The sequence below is a fragment of the Enhydra lutris genome, unplaced genomic scaffold (assembly GCF_002288905.1).
Source record: "Enhydra lutris kenyoni isolate GAN:26980312 unplaced genomic scaffold, ASM228890v2 scaffoldscaffold25, whole genome shotgun sequence".
NCBI classification, from domain to species: domain Eukaryota; kingdom Metazoa; phylum Chordata; class Mammalia; order Carnivora; family Mustelidae; genus Enhydra; species Enhydra lutris.
The window spans coordinates 4,125,245-4,143,918 of NW_019154109.1; the positions used below are offsets into that span (position 1 = coordinate 4,125,245).

The window sequence follows — 18,674 nt, forward strand, 5'->3', positions numbered from 1 at the left end:
ACCCTCTCCCACTTCAGGCTCATATTTTCAACTTTCTACTGGATATTGTACATTGAGTGTGCCAAGACCCCTCAAGCCAACAGATCTAAAACTGAGCTGATTGTATCTCCTATTATGGGTTGAATTGTGTCCTCCCTCCTCACCCAACCACCCCCACCAAATTCAGATATTGACATCCTAACTTCCAGTACCTCAGAATGTGACCTTATTTGGAGATAGAGTCTCTGCAGAGGTAATCAAATTAAAATGAGATCAAGGCGGATGGGAATCCAGGATGACAGCTAGCCTTATAAAAGAGAGAGAGGTCTGGATACAGACAGGCTCAGAGGGGGGAAACGATATGATGAGACAAGGCAGAGGAAGGCCATCCACAAGCCAGGGAGAGAGGCCCGGAACAGATCCTCTCCTAAAAGGAACCAACACCTTGATTTTGGACTTCTAACCTCCAGAGCAGTGAGACTACAGACTTCTGCTGTTGAGGACACCTAGCCTGTGGGACTAGGGTCAGCAGTGGCACAAACAAACACACCTCACTCCCTCCCATCTTTCTCTGGCCTTTCCTGCTGATGTGAATTGTACCAACCTCTGCCTGACTGAGTGCTCCAGCCACATACCCAGTCATCAAGCTTGTCCCTTCATTTGTCTTCGTCCTCCCTTGTCAGCCAGTCTTGCCCGTTTTCCCTCCTGGATGTTTCTAGAACCCATACACTGTGTCCATGACTTCATTCAAGCCTCCCAGAGACCATTTCCTCACTAGTCTTTCTCTCTGTCACCAATCTATTCTCCATGCTACAGACAGAGGGATCTTTCTAGAATCCAAATTCAAAATCACTTCCTGGCTTACAACTCTTCAATGTCCAAACCTCTGGATGCCACTCACAAGTGTCCCCCTAAAGTCCTTCTGAGGACATCTGCTGCCTCTGTCTCTCCGCTCAGCCCTGTCTCCATCAGCCTCGGCCCCATTGGCCACGCATCAGGCTCTCTCCTTCCTCAGGTCTTTGCACGCACTGTTTTGTCTTCCTGAGAGATCCAGCTTCCCGCCACCTCACTGGCTAACTCCCTCTCCTTTTCCGGATGTTGCATATCCCATCTCAACCTGTGGGGTAGGTGCTTTCTATATAGCCCCTGTCAGAACACCGGTCACACCATATTGTCATTGCTGCAGACTTGTCTGTCCTCCCCTAGAATGTGAGCTCTGTGGGAGGAGGTCACTCCTGGGCAGTCTTCTCTGCCATTCTCCTCTCAGTGCCTCAGGGCCTGGCCTGCCACAACACCCCATTCAATTAATATTTGAGTGAGAGATTTTCATAGAGGAGGTAGAATTTCAGGGATGGCTAGGATTCGATGAGGCGACAGAAAGAGAGACGGTATGTCTCCTGCCAGCCAGAACTTGGGGCCAGAAGGCACCTGAGAGACACTGAGTAGTTCATAGTTTGGAAGGGTATCATTGTAGAAGGAGGAAAGTACCAAGCTCTGTATTTCGGTATCAGTCTCTGAACAGAAGCAAACATTGAGAGTTCTTGAGTAGAAGGAGATGAGAAAATAAATCCAGAGATTTAAGAATACTATCCTGGTGATGGCAGGCAGGGGAGGAGGGAACTGGAGAATATAAAAATAAGATCAGTCACCGTTAACCTTTGGGCACAAGGTAAGAGAGACCTAGAATTTTATCAGTGGGAATGGAAAGAAAGGAGCAGGGGCACTTGGCTGGCTTAGTCAGTAGAGCATATGACTTTTGATGGCAAGATTGTGAGCTCAAGCCCACACTGGGCACAGAGCCTACCTAATTAAAAAAATTTTTTTTCAATTTTAAAAGAAAGAAAGGGGCAGATGAGACACTTTGTTGAGAAAGAGTCAATAGAATGGTATCGAGTTGGATGATGGGAGACACGGGGAGACAGAGTGAAGACTAAGACTCAGGAACCGTGAGACAGTGATAAGCAGAAGGTCAGGTGCAAAAGAAGTTTGTGGAAGAAAAAAATGTGTTTGAGGAGACAGGTGGGGATGAAAAGTTGGAATGTGGGAGCCTGTTGGGCTGAGACATATGGAAAACCCACACAGGAAAGTGCTTGAGATCCAGAAGGAAAGGTGTGGAGGCAGGAGAGAGAGAGAGAGAGAGAGAGAGAGAGAGAGAGAAACCAAGCCCTGAGCTTTGGGGACCACAAGAGAAAGAGTGACAGAGTCCATATGGGGCAGAAGCAGGAAGGGACTGGAACAGTGTTCAGGGAATGGAAGCCACCGGGGCCTCCTGGATGGGCAGCAGGGGATGCTGGAAGTATTTAATGCTGAAGGAAGATCAAGGAGCATCAGAAGACCCAGAGCTTACTTGCTTTTCTTGAAAAGACCTTACTAAAAGCACCACCCTTTGAACAACTGAAACTGCTCGCAGATTTGCATGTGGGTTATTCAGAGCTTGGGTTGCTCTGCTGTAAATTTCCCTCGGTGTCTAGTACATTTCGTTTTACTTCAGGCGGAATTTCCCCAAATCTAAGCTGTGTGGATGGGACCCGAGTGCTTAAGCTCTTGACAAGTTTCATGTCCCATATTCCAGACCTAAGCGAACTTGGTGATGAGGATGCATTCTTTCCACTTCTCCATCCCCTAGCCTGATGCTAACTGGGGATGTGATGTCCTAAGTGGTTAGGGAGGAGACAGAAACCGAGGGAAATGAAGAAACAGAGATCTCTACATATGCAAAAACTTCAAACTGGTACTCAGCTCTCATGTTATTTTAGGATGCTGCAGAAGTATACCCTGCCCTGGAAAATGTAACTGGCATAGGAGTAATGGAGCAGGGGTCACACCTGGACAGGAACACGAATTGTCCTCCGCAGCAGCAGCCATGTCTGTGCTCACCAAGGTTAGACGGCAAGTTCACAGGAGGTGTTAGCTGTGATTCTGTTTGTCCGAATCCGATCGATGGCCAGAAGGTCCACGTCTAACATGCTGGTCCAGGAACTTCGAAGAAGAGGAAACAGTGACCGTTGTACACTGCGGACAAAGCCAGACAATCTGTCGCTGTGAGGAGACAAGAGCCATGAGCCTAACCATCCATCCCCATCCTGGCGGTGGGGATAACACATAATTTTTTAAAAAAAGATTTAATTTATTTTTTTATTTCAGAGAGAGAAGGAGAGACAGAGGGAAGGGCAGAGGCAGAAGGACAGAGAATCCCAAGCAGACTCCATGCTCAGTGTGGAGCCCGATGTGACATCACAACCCTGAGATCATGATCTGAGCCGAAATCAAGAGACAGACGCTTAACCTACTGAGACCCCGTGCTCGCTGAAACCCTCATGCCAGTCAAGGCACACAGTCTAGCAATTCAACGGAACTCACAGCAGCCCCCCGAGGGTGTGGGACTGTCTCTGGCGGTGCTGAGGGAGCCAAGGCATAGGGAGGCTGTCACTGGCCTGGAGTCACACCACCAAGGTCAGGGCAGGAACTCGAGCCCAGGTCTGGCAAGCCTGAAATTCCCTGTGCTCGCTGCTCAGAGCTCTCTCCCCAGCCCCGTCCCCGGGGGTTTTATGACTGGGGTTTTTGTTTTTATCCTTCACCTCTTTTCTGGGTTTCCTCCCAGCTGTTTGGGCAGCTGGAGCCCTAGCACTGTGTTCTGCTCCAACTTCTTGTGTGTTTTTTTTGTTTTTGGTTTTTTTTTTAGCTTCTCCCCAAACTTGTATATTCACTTTTAAAGAATGAAGACAGCATTTGATTTCTGCTCAGGTCATGATCTCGGGGTCATGAAATCGAGCCCTGCGATGGGCTCTGCACTCAGTGCAGGGTCTGCTTGTCCCCTTCCCTCTACTCCTCACCCTTCTCTCTCTCAAATAAATAAAATATTTTAAAAAATAAAGAGTGAAGACAAGGAAGTGCTTGGAAAAAAATGTAAATGCTTAAATCTATGAAAAGTGACTTATGTTAAGTTCAAATTTACCTCAATTATCACCCAGAATCCTGTCAGAATGGCATAGCAACATCTCCTGTTGATTATAAGGACATGCCAGAGTTTGATTTCAGAGCTGCTGCCTGGGCACCTGGGTGGCTCCGTTGTTCAGCGTCTGCTTTGGGCTCAGGTCATGATCCCAGAGCCCTGGGATCGAGTCTCACATTGGCATGGTGGGGGAGGAGGTCCCTGCTCAGCAGGGAGTCTACGTCTCCCTTTACCCCCTGCTTGTAATATCTCTCTCTCTCTCAAATAAATAAAATCTTAAAAAGAAAAAGAAAAAAAAAACACTTCAAAGTTGTTGCCAGGAAAGAGGCCTTTGTGTGGAAGTCAGTTCCAAGAGAACTTTTTGGTGAAGAGATTTTATAGGAAGAGAATAAAGAATCACTGGATTAAAAAAAAAAAGAAAGTCCAGTTAAAAAGTATTTGATTAGTTAGTCAGCTGAGTGAGTAACCCTGGCTTCCCAGAAGTTTTTATCTCATTTTGTTCTAGCAGAACATTCCTTAAGCATTTTATCAGGAATGCTAATTCCTTCCCAGAAAGAAGTTGTGAATTACATCATAGAAAAAAGCCCTGCCCTGGACAGGGTTTGAGATAGTTTTCTTCTTCCATCCCTCAATGACTTCATTGTGCACGTCCACCAACGTGTGTCCTCAATGATGTGCTGGGGAGGAGGCTTGGTTTTAGAGAAGTAGGGAAAAAATACGAACTCAAGTCTAGGAGCTCGCAGAAGTCTTTCTTCCTTTTCTGTTCTTGAGTAGTAAATAGGTGAGGTTTCTCTAAGAGCCCTAAGGGTTGCTGGCTAGGGAGGTGGCCTAGAAGTTCTAGAAGGTATGCTCTGGATGCTCACGGGAGCAGTGGGTTCTGGGCAGCCAGCCAGGGGGCCTAGGAGTGGCGGAGAAAGAAGGGGGTATGTGCAGGAAGGAGTAGAAGACATCACAGGGCTCCTGGGGAGCCTGGATCCTGCTGACCCAGGAGGCCTAATGGAGACATTGACAGAAATGACTTAAAATCTGGAAGGAAAAAATGCAAGAAGAGCCCCCCCACAATCCTAAAAGTAGAGCTTGAGCAAAGTCCCACACTGAAATATAGAAAAACATGAGATCCATGTGGGCAAACAATCACACTGGAAAGAGGTCCCATGTCCAGCAACAGGTGAAGGGCTCAACCCTTCGGGGTGAGGACATGGAATACTCGCTGCTCTGAGCAGTAGAGAGGGCCAGAGTGCTGACGCACACACTGGTCTCGAGGACCCGCAAAACGTTGAGTGAAAGAAACCAGACACACGCTAATACGCTGTATGATTTGGTTTATATGAAGTCTAAGGACCAGGAAAATGAATCCGTTGGGATAGAAATCAGCTTCTCCTTTCTCAAATGATAATAACGGTACCTACCTGATGGAGTCATGGCTGCGGGGGTGAACGGACAACCCAGCTACAGCCCTTAGCCTGGAAAACCTGGCGTATGAGGACCCAAGGAAAGTCAGCCACGATTACCCATTGATTTCACCCACCTGAGGAATTTTAACGACCAGGCATGAGCGGATGCTCCCAGATTGACATTTCCTTCTCCTGAGCACTCTCTCTCTCTCTCTTTTTTTAAGATTTTATTTATTTCAGAGAGAGAGAGAGAGAGCACGAGCAGGGGGAGAGAAACAGAGGCAGAGGGAGAAACAGACTCCCCTGCTGAGCAGGGAGCTCAACGTGGGACTAGATTGCAGAACCCTGGCATCGTGATCTGAGCCCAAAGCAGATGTTTGACCCACTGAGCTACCCAGGCGCCCCTCTCTTGAACACTCTTAGACTCAGCTTGTGTACCTGGTGGTACTATAGCCACCTTAAATTGAAATGTATCTAAAAAATTACCCCATTCCCCACACCCCTTAAATCTAGCTCTTCCTGTGTTCATCATCATTGTTCAAGATGTCACCATCCACTACGTCACCTAGCATGGAGATCTTAAGCTCATGTGTACCTTCTACTTCTGGTAAGGAAGCTGCCCGGACAGGGGGGAGTGATTGGCAGAGCCTCTAGAACCTGCATCTTCAACAGCTACACTATTCAGCTGTCCTTAGGGAGAGCAAGGAGACTTCAGAGAGAGGGGTCACTGGGCACAGAATCCAAGGAACACTAGTATTTAAAAGAATAGGTAGAGGATGAGAAACACGTGGAGTTGAAAAAAATGAAAAACCAATCAGGGAGGTAGAAGAAGCCAGAATTTTCTGTTATGGGGGACACGGGAGGAAAGAATGAATTTATTTATTTATTTATTTATTTATTTTAGATTTTTATTTATTTATTTGGAGGGGAGGGACAAAGGGAGAGAGAGAATCTCAAGCAGACTCCATTCTAACCGCGGAGCCTGAGGCAAGATAGGATCTCACAACCCTGAGATCATGACCTGAGCGGAAGCCAGGAGTCCAACACTTAACTGACTGAGCCATCCAGCCCCCTACCCCCACCCTGGGGAGGAAAGAATTTCTAAAGAGAAGAAGCAATCAAAGAAGAAGACTGAAAAATTGCTTTGGGTTTTGCCGCTGGAAGATTGCCAACAACCTTAGTGAGAGCAGTTTCAGGAGAGTCATGGGGCAGGGGGTGTGGGGGCCGGCACGGCCAGCGATGGAGCTGCTGGAAGAGAAGCAAAGTCAACAGAGATTTCACAGTACAGCATCCAAAACGGGATGGGGTGGGAGGCCTTGAAAGCCAGAAGAGGAGAAGGGCTGTAAGAAGTGATACCCGTTTCCCAAATGTTAGAGATTCCCCATCTTTGTAGCGGATAGCTCAATCTGTTCATCTTGAAAATGAGGGCCCCTCAAGGGTAGATGCTTGATGATGTAGACAAATTCAGATGTATACACCGAAATGAGTCAGAGAAACAAAAGCATGCCTTCTTAGAAAAGACTGTGAATGTCCTCTTAAACTCTTAAAAATCTATGAGCATCTGAACCCCTGGCCATTTGGTGATGGGAAATGGGAAGAGCCATGTGCTTAATCAACATGGTGTCCTCCTCAATTCTCTCTTGAGTCAATCAGTGATGCTCTGGCGGTTCTCATGGGGTTCAACTCCGGGGTGGTTAGAGGTCTTCTGCACTGAGAAGGTACAGTGTTATGAACAACTGGGGAGCCAACAAACTGGGTCTTTCACAAGTCCAGGATTTGAGGCAATCTAAGCTTTTTTTTTTTTTTTTTTCCCATGTTTCTAGGTCATTGCACTAGAAGTATGTCTGGCATTAAATAAATAATTATTGGAATAAGAAGAATGAACCTAGCTCTTAGATGTTATTCAGCTAAATGCCTATATTCCACATCTAAAAAGCTCATAAGCCAATACTGGTTAAATAAGAAAGATGAAAAAATTCAGTCTTGATTATATCATGCTGTGACTGTCACTTGCTAAATCCAGAGCACAAGCTTCCCTGATGAATCACGCACAAGAAGCCGAACGGATCAACCTTCTTCTAACCCCACCAAACTGACACCTTCCCCCTCCTCTGTGATAAATGAACTTTTACTTTCCATATTTAGATAAAACCTCAAAATTGTTACTGGCAAATAGTTAGGCACTGCAAATTTAGAAATGCTAATGAGTTAACTAAATAATATTTTGCCAAAAATCTCAGAGAGACCTCATGAAGGACACTCCTACATCACACTGAACCTTCCTTAAGGCCGGTGGGATACTGTTTACTTCCTTTTATTATCATGGAACCCGAGGGTAGCAGATATATTTTCAAGTATGCCGCGCTTGCAGGGTCGCAGTACAACTTGTCTCCTGGCGGACTGCCATTCACAGCTCAGGCTTGCACCACGGGTGACCCTGTACATATGACGACGGGGGTTTAGTTGCCAGTAATGGGAAAGGACAGACACTAACATTTACTAACAACGCACTACTTGGCCGGGACCTAGTCCTACATTTTCCCCATTTAATAGCCAGGAAGTCCATGAGGTGGGTATTACTTTTCTTTCTGCACATGAGGAAATGGGAAGGAAGACAGCAAGCAAGTTGTCTACAGCCGCTCTTTTCACTACAGCACGTGCAGATAAAGCTATCCCAGACAACTAGCTGCAAAGAGGCAGAGCAATGTTGAACGAAAAAATCTTTAAGTAGTTGCCATAATAATATTATTATTGTTTAGTATTACCTAATGATTTGTTTGGTTTGCAATACCAGTATAACTGTTATTATAGTTTTATATATCTATATATAAAACACATTATCGTTATATGTAACTATGATGAACACATCATAGTTATGTGTAACTATGATGTAACCAGTATAACTATTATCAAAGCAGAGCTGTTATGGCAATTTTGAGTCAGAAATAAAATAATGAAGAAAATCAATAAAACAGGGGCGCCTGGGTGGCTCAGTGGGTTAAGCCTCTGCCTTTGGCTTAGGTCATGATCTCAAGGTCCTCTGATAGAGCCCCACATCGGGCTCTCTGCTCAGCGGGGAGCCTGCTTCCCCCCTCTCTCTCTGTCTGCCTCTCTGCCTCCTTGTGATCTCTCTGTGTCAAATAAATAAATAAAAGCTTTTAATAAAAAAAAAAAGAAAAGAAAAGCAATAAAACAATAAAACCCTGAGACCAAGAGAGAATTCTGAAGCCAGTAACATTTATTAAAGGCATTCTGTTTATAACATTTCTTATCAGTGCACATGATTCTAAGAGCAAGTATATTTTCATCATTTGTTTGAATACTGTATAACACTTTACTTAAAAGTATAAATATATATATATACAAAAATTACAAAGACATTAATAATAGGTTTTTGACCAATGAAGTCATGAATTTCGAAAGCAGGAAGTAAAGACTAAGTACCAAACATTAACATGTTTAAACTCTTTAAACTACTTTAAACTACTGTATTGATACTTTAGAAAGTTCCTCAAAGAAGTACAACCTGCAGGCGAAGTTCTCCTATGTATATTGACACTTCATGAAACTTGATAGCAAAAGTGCCACTTGGCAGAGAGTTGACTATTAAAAATACTTTTAGAACTTCAGAAAGAATACAAGCTCAAATGCCAGAAAGAAGAGAAAAAAAAAGGAAAATTAAAGCAAATTTGCTGCACTGCACCATTTTAAAGCACCTGGCAATACCGCACATGGTTTATTAACATTGTTCTGGCTACAGTAACCAGTAGTATTTACAATCTCTTCCCAAAAAGGAAATTACTGAACTTACTCATGGTACTAATATCCAATTTTCACTTCTCAGGCTAAAGTGATATTTGCAAGTGAAAAGGCACATGAAAGGATCAGTTTATTTAAAAGAATTATTCTCCAGGAACTGCTCAATATCGCTCAAGCAGAATCACTAAGTATCTTTCCAGATTCCACATATGCTTGTGGTCAAAATGTCAAACTATTTCCTTAATGAAAGGTCCCAAAAGGAGAATATTGTCTTTATTACCTGATTGCAAATCAACTGTGAGATATAATAAGGATCTTTAACCTTTATCAAATCATGTACAAACTCTTTCATTACACCTTTAACAAAACAAGCATTATCAAGAAAAGGTCCAGCCTCTGATTTCTTAACCCCATTCAAAAGAGGATTCTGGCACTATTTAATTGGTTTTAAACTATATTTATACAGCTCCCATTATGGAACATAGATAATATAGTGAACGATTATACCAGCAAGCCATTTTATTAATATATATTCAAGTAACTATTTCTATTTGGAAAGAAAAGGAAACTGCCCTTGAACACACTGTTCAAAAGGCAACCAGTTAACCTTTCAAGAAAACACTTTTAGATCTAACAATGCAAGTTAAGCTGCCTTAGTAAAACCTATATTGGCAGTTTCACCATAAACCTCATTGTAGCTATTTGCACAGGAGAGAAGGCACAGGCATAAAGGTAACTGATTATTCATGTGTTATCCACTCATGAGAAAATAACTTAATAGTAACTATAGTAACCATTTACAAACAAGCTGAAGAACCAACCAGAGATAGTATATCCATGTGAAAAATAAACATTTAAAATAGTGTATCAATGTGAAAAATAAACATTTTAAATAGTATATCAATGTGAAAAATAAACATTTAAAATTTAAGGCAATGAGAAACTGGAGAAATGACCATTCACTTGTTTTCGAACTCCTAATTTCATTATCTTACCACCATGTTCCAATACGGTGAATGCCTATTTAAAATTATCTGCCAAGAAACTCCTGAAAGCACATGCTGAAATCAGGATTCCATAATGCTTATACTCTCCATTCCCAATGGAAGGCCATCAAACAGATGTGGACTTCTTTGAAACATTTATGCTGACTTCCAGCTTTTTATATTCTCCTACATAAGGAAAATTGCCTACCCAGTGTTCTCTCTCTTTCATGGATGGTCATAAAGTGCCTACATATCAGAATTCACACCCACTGAATCCTACTGGGCGTGCTGTCCTCTGAGGTCACTGCTGGGGACGAGCCATGGAGTTCAAAGACACGCTTTGGTACACCTTTATTCCTAACGGAGTCGGTCCTGCTTGGTTTAGATTGCTGTCCTTCTTCTCTGGTATTTTGGTTACAAGTTTCCCAGGGATTCAACAAATCAGCTCTTTCCTCTGATTCAAAACATAAGAGGAGTGACTTGGCTAGAGATTCTAGTCCCCCATGGCCAACTTGAGGTAGTCTCTTCTCACAGCTGTCAAAAGAAGTAGAGCACATGCTCAAATCATCATGAAAATCCTTGGCCAAGTTGCAAAGACTTTCAACGCAATTCTTGAGAAGATTTTTGTCAGTGTGGCATCCTATGCAAGGAGAAGAAAAAGTTCGTTAACCTTTTCATTTTTCATGAGGTATTTATTACTCTTATATGACTCTACATATCTTTTAGGTCAAAGTAACCCTGTCAAGATAAATCTAAATGACTTAAGATTACTCAGCTTATCTGCTAATTAAACACCTGGGTTTTTAGGATCTAATTATTTAGGCAAAGTACTTACATATTTTAAGTGAGAATATGACCATACACATTTCTATAATTAGTGTCAAAGAAGTAGCATTAATTAGACTTTAGTTAATGAATTAGACTAGAAATGAAAAGATATCTGAGAGTTCTTAAACTATAAAATTTTGATTAATTACAAATCCGTCTTGAGTATATACCTCTCAGTGCAGAAATAATAATTTGAATAGTTTGCTCCAAGCAATGTTTTAACTTCAGGAATTCCTGTGCAAGATTAACCATCTTCTTCAAATCTTGGTATCCAGGACTTTCTTGTAGTTCAGTTCTGAAACTTTTCTGTAAATAAAGTTAATATTTTTAAAGATACATAATAGGCTACATGACAGTAAGGCTTAGTCAATATAATTTTAATCACCAGAGTCTTATCTTCGGGAAAGAGAAGGAGTTTACTTTCCTCACCAGTGCTTAGTTCTGTTTCCACAAGCAAGACCAACATACAATATTCCACAAGCAAGACAACATACAATAATACAACTAAAAACAGTAATTACTGTTTTAAAAAGAAATAAGCATTTTAAATTAATTTTATTTTTTAAATTAAAAGAATTTTTTTTAAACTAAGCTTTATGCCCAATATGGGCTTGAACTCACAACCCTGAGTTCAAGAGTTGCATGCCCTTCTAACTGAGCCAGCCAGGGGCCCCAAGAATTTTAAATTAATTTTAAATCAAAGTACAATCATCATATTACATGGGAATGAAATAAAAAAACAGTACCCTTTATTATCCAATATCATAAAAGATAAATTTAATTTTTTAGAGTTCAAGTTTATATATCTCCCATTTATTTTTATTTAAATAAAAATTTTTGAGCCATAGCTATTTCTGTCCTATTTGACACATTGATTATATACTTAATTTGTATTTTGTTATTTACTTGTGATTTGAAAATAATTTGTCTAATTCACCTATATTTTAAAGTCTTCAAGCATATTGATTATTAAACACAATTTTTTAGCCAGTGACTATCCCAGGAAAAGCTGATAGTTACTAAACTAGTAGCAGTAAGAAATAGATAAAATACTATTAATCTATTAATCAATTTCTTATCTCTTTCTTAAAAAATTAGTTATGACGTCCAAGAGGAAGTAGCTAGAAAACTATGACACATGCTGCAACTAACCAGGCACAAAGGAATTATCTGGCTAAGGATGAAAACTGAAATAAACATATCATTATCTATACTTCGGCTGAACAAAATGCTAAAATACACCAAACCAAAGTAAACATTAAAGCTTCTCTTACTGTTTTCCACTCAGCAAACATGTTTTCAAGACATCCAATCAATCCCATGGCTTTACCTTTCATCTGTTTGGTAACCTATATGGAATATGAACATATTTTACTATATAAATAATTATTTAGAGGTTTAAAAATCCTAGAACTCTATGGGACGAGACAGGCAAGAATTTTAGTCTAAGAAGTCGAAAGACTTGAGTTCTATTACTGGGACTGCAATTAAACAGTCAGCGTACCTAAATCATGTAGGCAGAATTTTTTTCAAAACAAATTGCATGTTGATTCTATATTAACTATAGATACACTCTGATGTTTGTGATAATAACAGCATTTTGTTTTACCTTTAAATATTTATAGGGATGAAATTTCCAAGCCCTCCCTTGAAGAGGGTAACTAATTTATCAAGCAGATATTATGCTCAAAGAACTACATATACATTTTCACCATTTTCACAGAGAAATAGTTGACATATAATGCTGTATTACTTTAAAACTGTACAACATAATGATTCGATATACTGCAAAACCACCGCCACAGGAAGTTTAGTTAACATCCATTACCTCACAGTCACAATTTTTTTTCTTGCAATGAGAACTTTTAAGTTCTACTCTCTTAGCAACTTCCAAATATACAACATAGTAGGTATCATTAACTACTGTCAGTACTTGCCTTCCTATATCTGAGTGATTTCCCTTACATGTTTTATTATCTGCTTCTCAATTATAATTCTATGCTGCTTATGCAACTGTTTTCATTTACAAATAAGAAAACAGATTCCAAGCTCCTAAGACTCAGAACCAGGGTTAGAAGCCTTTGCTTTTGTACTGCTCAATGCTGCCCCCCTGAGGTACCTTTTCACTTAATTTCTGCCTGGGATGGTGTGAGAAGCATTTAATTGGCTTCACCCACACAGCTCTTCCCCAAGTCTAACTTAAAGTTTCTCTCTGTGGTTAAAAAAAAAAAAAAAAAAAAAAAAAGAGGCACACACAAATTCTTTTTTCCCCTGGCTCCAGCTTCACAGTTATAAATCCAATGCCTTATGTTTGAACCCATTTTCCAGTTCTTCGGATTCTTCGTTTTCCTTCCACAGGATTTGGAGTTTTAACTTAAGAGAATATGACGAGCTAAAATCCCACCATGACTATACAGCGGGGGCATACAGACTATGAGAGAAAGTAAATAAGAGAAAGGGAAGGAGGGGCGTCTGGGTGGCTCAGTGGGTTAAAGCCTCTGCCTTTGGCTCAGGTCATGATCTCAGGGTCCTGGGATTGAGCCCTGCTCCCCCTCTCTCTCTCTGCCTGCTTCTCTGCCTATGTTTGATCTCTGTCTGTCAAATAAATAAATAAAATCTTTAAAAAAAAAAAAAAGAGGAAGGGAGGGAGAAGTTTGCCTGAAAATGCCAATAATACGAATTGTATGCAAAATGGGCCTGACCCTTTTGCTATGCATTTCCCCCGCAAACCGCAGCCAAGCTGAGTCTGCGCACCCCGCCCTACTACTCTAAGCACATTTGTGTGAGCTTACTTCGCTTCTACTTTTCATTAACTGACTCTAGGCCCCTTGCACTTACTGCTGGTGGAAACTGTACTTTGCAAACAATGACAGAGAAAAGTGTTTTGGGGATAAATGGCGCTGCTGCTGGGCACCACCAAGCTGGAGATGTTGGCAGTGGGCAGTACGAGTCCACTGTCTTCATTCAAAGTAGCATTACAGAACTGAAACCAGCCTCATGTCTCTAGGACTAGACCCATGTATTTTGATTTAAGGACAAAATGAGCTCCTTTTGAATGTGTTTGTATTTTAAAAGCAAAATAACACAAAATGGGAAAGGCAAACACAGCGAGAACAAGCGCAAGCAAACTGAGGCAGCTAAGACCTGCGGGGGAACTGTGTTTAGCATTTCTGTCCACTGCTCTTAATGGCACAAAATCCTCAGAACAATCTTAGGGAGTTCGTATTCTCATCCTCACTTTTTAAATGCAACACGTGAGGCCCAGGTGAGCAGCTCAAGGCTACACAGGAAGCAGGAGAGCAATTTAATGTTCAATGTTTCTTCCAGTTCTAAGCCGGTTTGGGCAGAGATGATAGCCCTTTAGAACCCATGTAGCCTTTTAGTCTGAGGAGGGTTGGAGAGCCCCTCTAGCTTACATGGACAATTTCTCTCCTGATAAGGAAGCTAGACGCATTAATGAAAAGGTTTTTCTAAAAGGAAAGAAAAAAAACTAACTTACTTGATGCCTTCCTGGAAATGAACCACAGGGGTGGACGCTAAGGGTCCTCTACCTGATTGTCTTCCCTAGATCAAACAGTATGTATGTAAATGAGTACCGTCCTCCTGGGGGTGAGTTCAGCAAACACAACATCCCCAGGCAGCTCCATCCCAGCTGACCGACTCCAGAAAAAGAAAGGGAATGGGCAGAGATGGTTTTAACAAGAAGTTGTTACAAGATTCTAGAGCTGACAGAGCTCCGAGATTTCACTGCTGTAAAGATTAGAACTTATCTCCTGAGTCCCCACTTCACTAATAATAACTCCCAATAATGAAAATTAACGTGCGTGAACAATGATTTACAAACCTTAGTTTTGTAGCCTGTGGAGTTTTGGAGTCCCACAGGTAGAATATAAAACCCTGGCTTGGACAACTGGACGAGGTCCTCCAGCTCTGTAAAATGCATGGGAACCCAAGTAATTCCTCCCTTGCAAAGTGGGGAGGTTCACCCCTATTCTAAGGAGAGCACCTAGTCCCATACTTGCACTGGGAAATTATTTAGTAAATAAATGACTCACAATCTAGGACATAACTATTATTACAGTCAACAGGTGAAGAAACAGAGTCAGAGCGTGGACTTGATAAATGATTGCTGAAAACTGAGAGACTGGTTTTAAACAGTGCCACCTCTAAGACAGCTACTGGGTTCATGTTTAACGTCAGTTAGCTAGAGGAGGTGCTGGGGAAGCATATTTTTGGAAGTCACTCAAATCTTCATTGATTCTGTATCTTGATATGAAATAACAGATATGAATGCCTTTGGCAAAATATTTAGTTTAAAATATGGCATCAGTAAGTGGTAGTTTCTGTTCTTAGGTGGAAAAGAAGAGACGTAAACAAAGATCAGGAAGAAAGAGACCAGCAGAAAGTGAACACTAGATGTCACTCCAGACTCCATTCTGCTCTGGAGTTCATCCGCAGTCGGTTCACTGACAATAACTGACATAATGATCGCATCAGCCTTTTCAATAAAAAAAAAATTCAACACTAATTAAAATACATAAATTTATAAGAATCCAATTTAGTTGAATTAAACTATTTTCTAAAAATCAACTTTATAGGCCATCTGGTACTATATAGAATGTTCTTTTGTCCCTCTTACCTCATTTTGGGTACACTGACTTAAGAGTTCATGCTGAAGTTCTTTTGCTTTTTCTAGTCCAGAATCTAATAGAATCTTCATTCCTAAGCCCACACCATCACAAAGAGCATCCATGAAGTCCTCCTAGAAAAAGTTTTTAAGCATTAAGTAGAAAATTTGGTGTTTTTTTTAAATTATAAAATAATTGTTATATTTTCTGCTTATTTTAGGACTACAGTAAGTTCCTAGTTTATTAAAGTCAACTAAAGCTGGAATAAAAACGGTCTGTAAGAAAATCTATCATTTACTATTCCACATATAACATGTAATAAATTTAGCAAATCTATAATTTAACATTCCACATATAAGAGTTAATAAGGAATATCTGTCTGAGGAGGTGGGCAGAGGATGGGTTAGATGGGTGATGGGTATTAAGTGATGAACCACCGAGTTCTACTCCAGAAACCAATACTGCACTATATGTTAACTAAGGAAAATTTAAGTTAAAAAAAAAAGTCATCTTAGAACGCTGTGTTGCTAGAATATAGTAACATTCTAATATAATACTGTTCTTAATGGCATGACTACTTAGAGCAAGCAAATGCAAATTTTCTAGAATTATGGAGTTCTGTATGTGTTGATTGGCTGTGCAAACCCTCCAGAGTAGGTATGCATCATCAAAGCAAAGATCCAAAAGGCAAAGTGAAGATTCCAGAATTATCCAGTACATTATCTAATTTAGATTAAAACAGTTTTAAATATTGCCAAACTATTAAAAGTATGAACTATTTTAAAATAAAAACAACTTATCCTGTTTAGTTGATATTATTATCAGAAGACTACTGTTCCTCAGATGAAGTCTTCCAAAACTAATATTACCAAATTACCTGAACACTAGCAGCCTTATTGCTACTATTTTCCAGAAAATGCAGCTTGCTCCCTTGAAGAACTGCTAACTGTCCCACATACTTTACAGCTTGTTGTACAATTTGGATTATTTTCGTTTGAGCCTCTTTTACCATTGATGAGATATCTGAACAACATCCCTATAAAACAAAAATGGATCAGTATATCAGATACATGAGATTATAAACAGAGGTAAAGAAAAGACAAGAAAAGCAATTTGAAGAAAATAAATTCTGCATTCATTCATATCGCAACTATGCTTAATAAAAGTCTCACTCAGAATCAAAAAACATGCAACCCTATAGCTACTAACGATGATAAAACCACTTGGATACAGCCTCTACGCCCAAAGACCCTACATGCTAATAGGAGACATAAGACAAGTATGCAGTGAACTAAATAGAAGACAGAAGCAATGAGTGAATGCCCCCCACACCAGAAAAGGGAACAAAATGTGGCTCTTTTTTGCCTTTGAACTTTTCCTGTCCCATTAGCCATCTGGCAGATGGTTAATAAAGATACTTTCTCTTATCAGGGGAGAAGGAAGAGGAAAGGGAAGTGAAAGGGGGAAAACCAACCCTTCAAACAAAAGGCTTCTACACCAGAGTGCACATGCCCAAGAGGAATGAAGCGTGCCTCCCCTGCCCTGCACCGAGATTTTCTCTTTTTTTTTTTTCAAGATTCTATTTATTTATTTCATAGAGAGAGACACAGCAAGAGAGGGAACACAAGCAGGGGGAGTGGGAGTGGGAGAAGCTGGATTCCCACTGAGCAGGGAGCCGGATGCAGGGCTCGATTCCAGGACCCTGGGATCATGACCTGAGCAGTAGGTAGTTGATTAACAGCTGAGGCACCCAGGCGCCCCCAAGATTTTCTTTCTTTTACCTGCCAACTGCAGTGATTCTTCAGAATACTCTTGGCTTGCTTTCTAGGCCATGCTTATAATACTGCTACAAGGTAAGAATTCTCAAACCACACTTAGGTAGGAAGTGTAGTCACTAAGTTCAGTTTTGCCAATTTAACATAAGTCTTTCCTGAGCTTGGTCTAATCTCCCCTTTGAGTCACCTGTTCTCTCCATCCTTGATTCTTTACATAAAACCTTTCCCATAGGGCTATAGGTCACAAGTCCTAAGTTAAGTTCAAAGTGTTCTTCCTAGAGAATGAAAAGAAGGAAAGAAACTACACACCAGTTACTCTCACAGGCACTTTCTTATAACATCCATCCATCCGATCCTCATAGCAACCTTGTCAGATAGGCGCTGTTATTTTTGTTTCCCCAAAGAGAAAATGGGGAGCTTAAAAATTTAAGCAATTTGCCAAAGGCCAAGAACTAATTTAGCATGGGTTCAAACACTGGGTTTCCAAATGCCAATAATGGGTTTGGGAGTTTTTTCCTGTTCCTGAACTGCATCTAAAATCTAAGAGCCAACTAAGTATATCTCATACTCTCTTCCCACCACAACCCTTCGACTAGCTTCCTTCTCCAGGCTCAAGCGTAAGTCGGACTCTCAGGCTTTGGCTCCCCAGCTTTGCTCTCTGGCCAGCCCTCATCTTCATGGCTCTGTGCTATCAGAACATTTCCTTCATCTATTACTTCACCCATACCGGTTTGAGGCCCACCTCTCTGTCCTAGGGTCGTTCTGTTTCCTCACTGCTTATATCCAAAGTGATCCTTCATCCAGTGTGAATTTATAATTAACTCAATAACAAGTATCCAACTGAGCATCCTTCATATGAGGAGTCCTTGTGAGAAAAAGACATCTAAGCCGCTCTAACTGCCCAAAGCTAACTGCCCATTGAGGTGCGTGGGCTTATAGAGATGTTATATTAAAAGGCATAACAGGGGCGCCTGGGTGGCTCAGTGGGTTAAAGCCTCTGCCTTCGGCTCAGGTCATGATCCCAGGGTCCTGGGATCAAGCCCCGCATCAGGTTCTCTGCTCGCAAAGGAGCCTGCTTCCTCCTCTTTCTCTCTCTGCCTGCCTCTCTGCCTACTTGTGATCTCTGTCTGTCAAATAAATAAATAAAATCTTTAAAAAAAAAAAAAAGGCATAACAGGTGAAGTATAAGGTTATCTGAAAAACAAGAGAAATGCCTGAGTTGTGGGGAGACTCACAAAGACCTCCTAAGGAAGAATAATGGACAATTAAAAATAAACGTTTGGGGCGCCTGGGTGGCTCAGTTGGTTAAGTAACTGCCTTCAGCTCAGGTCATGATCCTGGAGTCCTGGAATCGAGTCCTGCATTGGGCTCCC

General features: G+C 41.2%; 1 protein-coding gene across 1 annotated transcript in view; it reads right to left on the minus strand.

The window, feature by feature from the left end:
* Positions 1-10,052: 10,052 nt before the first annotated feature.
* Positions 10,053-18,674, minus strand: part of LOC111151047 (kinesin family member 14) — a 50,280-nt gene continuing 41,658 nt past the window's right edge. The window contains exons 26-30 of the mRNA XM_022508769.1: positions 16,404-16,562; positions 15,538-15,660; positions 12,173-12,247; positions 11,069-11,204; positions 10,053-10,710 (exon numbers count right to left, since the gene is read on the minus strand). Of these exons, the coding sequence (XP_022364477.1) occupies positions 10,331-10,710; positions 11,069-11,204; positions 12,173-12,247; positions 15,538-15,660; positions 16,404-16,562 (873 nt within the window). The 3' untranslated portion in view covers positions 10,053-10,330. The remainder of the gene's footprint in view (positions 10,711-11,068; positions 11,205-12,172; positions 12,248-15,537; positions 15,661-16,403; positions 16,563-18,674) is intronic.